Source organism: Anoplophora glabripennis, unplaced genomic scaffold, assembly GCF_000390285.2.
Source record: "Anoplophora glabripennis isolate ALB-LARVAE unplaced genomic scaffold, Agla_2.0 scaffold57, whole genome shotgun sequence".
NCBI lineage: Eukaryota > Metazoa > Arthropoda > Insecta > Coleoptera > Cerambycidae > Anoplophora > Anoplophora glabripennis.
Window position 1 is genome coordinate 472,633 of NW_019416296.1, and position 3,806 is coordinate 476,438.

The following is a 3,806-nucleotide window of genomic DNA, read 5'->3' on the forward strand; positions in this document are numbered from 1 at the left end:
TTTGACCTAGACATGGCCAGGTATTTTTTGGATTTGCCTTTGCTAGGATACCTCCTTAGCGAAGTGACAGCTAATCGTTTCATCCCACCGTTTCATGAATTCTTTGTGGGTGTCTTCCTTAATAATTCCAGAAATTGCCGGCAACGGAAGCACACTGGAAGGACCGGGTCCAAAAATATTGAGGCCCGATGCGCTCCTGGCTAGCTTGTCGCTTCTTTATTGCTATAGCACTGCTCGTGTCCCTTTACCCAGCATACAGATATGCTGTTAGAGGCTGAGGCCACAACCAGTGCTTGATGGCATTCCCATAATGTCCTAGTCATTATCTTATGATTGCGCAGGGTCAGTAGCGCTCGTCTACTACCCGTGTAGATTCTGATGGTTTTACCCGTAGTATGTCTGCGGGCAATTTCCTTAGCGGCTATGATTATGCCTGTTAACTCCGTTTGTACAACGGTAGCATGCCTATCTATTGCCCACTGATATCGGATGTGCAGGGATCTAGAGCATATTCCACATTCCTCCTTCCTTTTTGATCCGTCTGTGAAGACGCTGATTACATCTCCACGGGCTGTCTCCTCTTGTCTCTTTGTGAGTACAGTGTACGGTTTATCAAATGCAAACCAGGGAGAATAACTGTCAGTGTCTGCCTGCAGAAGGGGCGTCTTCCTGACGACCTCACTCCATAGGCAACTTCTAACTTCTCCGCATCCTACATCCGGTTTTAAACCAACGTTCTTGAGGCGAAGCATAGTTGTCAAAGCCATTTCTCTTAGATAAATATCCAGAGGTAGCAGACACAGCATTGCCTCCATTGCTATGGTGGGTGTTGTTCGCATAGCTCCAGTTATGCTCAGACAGGCAATCCTTTGTACTTGGCTGAGCTTTTGTCTAGCTGTCGTCTGCTGGGATTTCGGCCACCAGACGACAGCCCAATAGGCTAACATTGGCCTCACTATGGCAGTATATATCCAGTATCCACATAACCACGTTTGGTTTCATACCCCAGGTTTCGCCAACGGTTCTGCGGCACTGCTTATAGGATATGTACGCCTTTTTTAATCTTCTTTCAAAGTGAAGATTCCATGTTAGCCTTGCATCGAGTGTAACCCCTAGGTACTTCACATCAGATGCAAAGCTTAGCGTAGTGTTTAGGAGAGTTGGTGCCTTTGTTGGCCCCAATTTTCTCTTCCTCGTGAAGAGGACCATTTCCGTCTTCCTGGGGTTCACTGACAGAGCATGGTCCTCACAACACTTTCCAATAATTCTTAGGGCTGTTTGCATTCTTTGGCGAATGATCCCTTCGAACTTTCCGCTAATCAGCATAGTGAGGTCATCTGCATAGGCGATGGTAAAGATGCCTTCCAAGTTGAGGTGGCATAGGAGACTGTCTAGAACTAAGTTCCACAGCAGTGGCCAAACGTTTTGAGGGGTAAAAAAAAATTACCTGAATTGTAAATGAACTTTAGAAATTTAATATAAAGCCCCCTTACACTTACGAACAAATTGTGCAAGCGTACGTTGTGCAAACAAGGTCCCCCATACACTATACGTATTTTTTGCAAACTCCAGTTACTTTTGTCTTGTTTTAATGGTAATGTCTCGCGACGCAGCCTGTTTAGCTATAATAATTTCTATTGCATCGGATGTTGGTGTTAAAAAAAGAAAAAGGAAACAAAGAGTCTGGATGAAAGAGTGGTTATGAAAAGATCTGTTTTTAGCCATGCAAATCTCCTCAAAGAACTTCAATTGAGTTCACCACACGACTATAAAAATTATTTGCGAATGGACCCCATAACCACATGTTATCACGCTTAAAAACAACTAAAGTGATTGCAAAATATGTCGCGAGTACCTACGCCCTTACACGATGCGACAGTTGCGCAACGCCACTCGTTGTGCAATTAATTTCAAACAGTTTTGAATTTCTGCAACTAGTTGCACAGCACCTCAAACAAACACCATATACTATACAATTGTTTGCACAACAGTCTCAGTTGCGCAATTTGTTCTCAGGTGTATGGGAGGCTTAAATGTAAATGAGTAATAGTGGTAAACTAATATACAGAAAAAGACACTTAATTACTGCAGATTAAAGTAACATCTATAATAAATGGCTTAGCCAAAGCAAAATATGTGTTCGTGGGAGAAAATATCCCATGGGAAATAGTAGTTAGTAACTAGAGAAAACTTGTATGCTGACATACTATTCATGGTACGCCAATAATAATAATGGTACCTGGGTTGGTTTTATAACAAACCCTACATATTAATGAGTGAGAAAAGAAAAATAATGTAATCCACTAAGTAATACTTATCGCTATTACATCAAAGGCTCTGAAGTTTTTCTTCACCGGGCTCCAACCTCGTAGAATTGTTCTGGTGGAGGTATATTTTCACTCAATAAGAAACGACCCTGGTGTTTTTGACAGAGTTCGACAGTCATTTTCAACAGTTCTTGTAGATTACGATGCTTTACATGTAATTTTCGGTAATAAAATTTTTCATTTTTCTCGCCCCGTATCTTGGGAGCAATCCGCTCTTCAAAAATTATCAAAGGACAAAATATTCTTAGAATAGTCCAGGGAATAACCCCTTGAATTTTTGCTGTATTTTTAATAAACACCCTGTATATTTTATTATTATCTCTGGTATTTTTATTTTATTTTGAATAGAGCTATTTCAAATATCTTATCAAATAAAGTAAAACAGTGTTCTAAAAATCTAGTTATGCAAAAGATATTTAACCTTATATAGACAATGAGACAACTGATGATATTGCATTGAATCATACCATCAATATCTCGTAAACAGCTAGTCATTAACAGTTATCTACAACAGAAATTAAAAATGTTACGTCTAAATATTTAATAACAAAAACACATATTATACCTGACATATTGAAATTATTAAATAATATAATGTTTCAAAGAAATATCATGTATTCTTGTTCTAAGATCATCCTAGACAAAGGCATATGTAAAAATATCAGCGATACACAGATCATATGTTTTCTAGTATCTTTATATTTTACTTGCGATTGTATTTTCAAGTGGCCTCTTTGCAAATGACTCAGAGGAACTTATACAGTGTTGTTCGGGGCCAAACCTCAACGCATGGAAAATATATCTAACCTCATAGGGAAGATTCCTAAGTGATGGTATTACAGGAAACAATTGTTCTATGGGCTAAATATAGAACAATAACAATACAGGATATTTCTTTATAAAGTTACATTACTTTGAACAATTTCAATATGTCAGATATGTGTTTTTGTATTTATACAGAGTGTCACGGTACTTGAAACAAAAAAGTGGTGTACAAATAGATCAGGTCAAAATAATGTCAGTTCTTCATATACATTTTTTTCATACGGGCCTTCGTTAACAAGTTACGGGCCCTCAAATGTAAAAATTAAAAAGTTATTTTTATTTACAGTCTCTAAACTATTAGCTGCAGTATGATGCAAATTTGGTGATCGATAACACATGCGTACAGCTTGTTTTTGATGTTCTAAGTGAAACTCCATTATGTCCAGAACGCCAGGGACGGACTTTGCCCAATGGCTGACAACCCGGAATTTTTGCATAGATGACAGTCGCCATCTGCCTGTATCAAAAATAAGTTCCGTGAAGAATTACCAAAATACATTTTCAATACGGGCACCTTCCACCTCCACACACTTCCTAATTCACGAATGTTATTTGTTTATACACGAAAAAGCATTTCTGGGGTAATAATTTAATAGGCCCATACGTTTTTGAGGAACGTCTGAATGGACATCAATATTTGAAGCTTTTGCAAAA

General features: G+C 38.6%; 1 protein-coding gene across 1 annotated transcript; it reads right to left on the bottom strand.

Annotated features, from left to right (window-relative positions):
• Positions 1 to 200: 200 nt before the first annotated feature.
• LOC108917505 lies at positions 201 to 947 on the bottom strand. The gene has a single exon (XM_018724135.1). It carries the CDS (start codon positions 945 to 947, stop codon positions 201 to 203), a length of 747 nt encoding a protein of 248 aa, XP_018579651.1.
• Between the last annotated feature and the right edge of the window lie 2,859 nt (positions 948 to 3,806).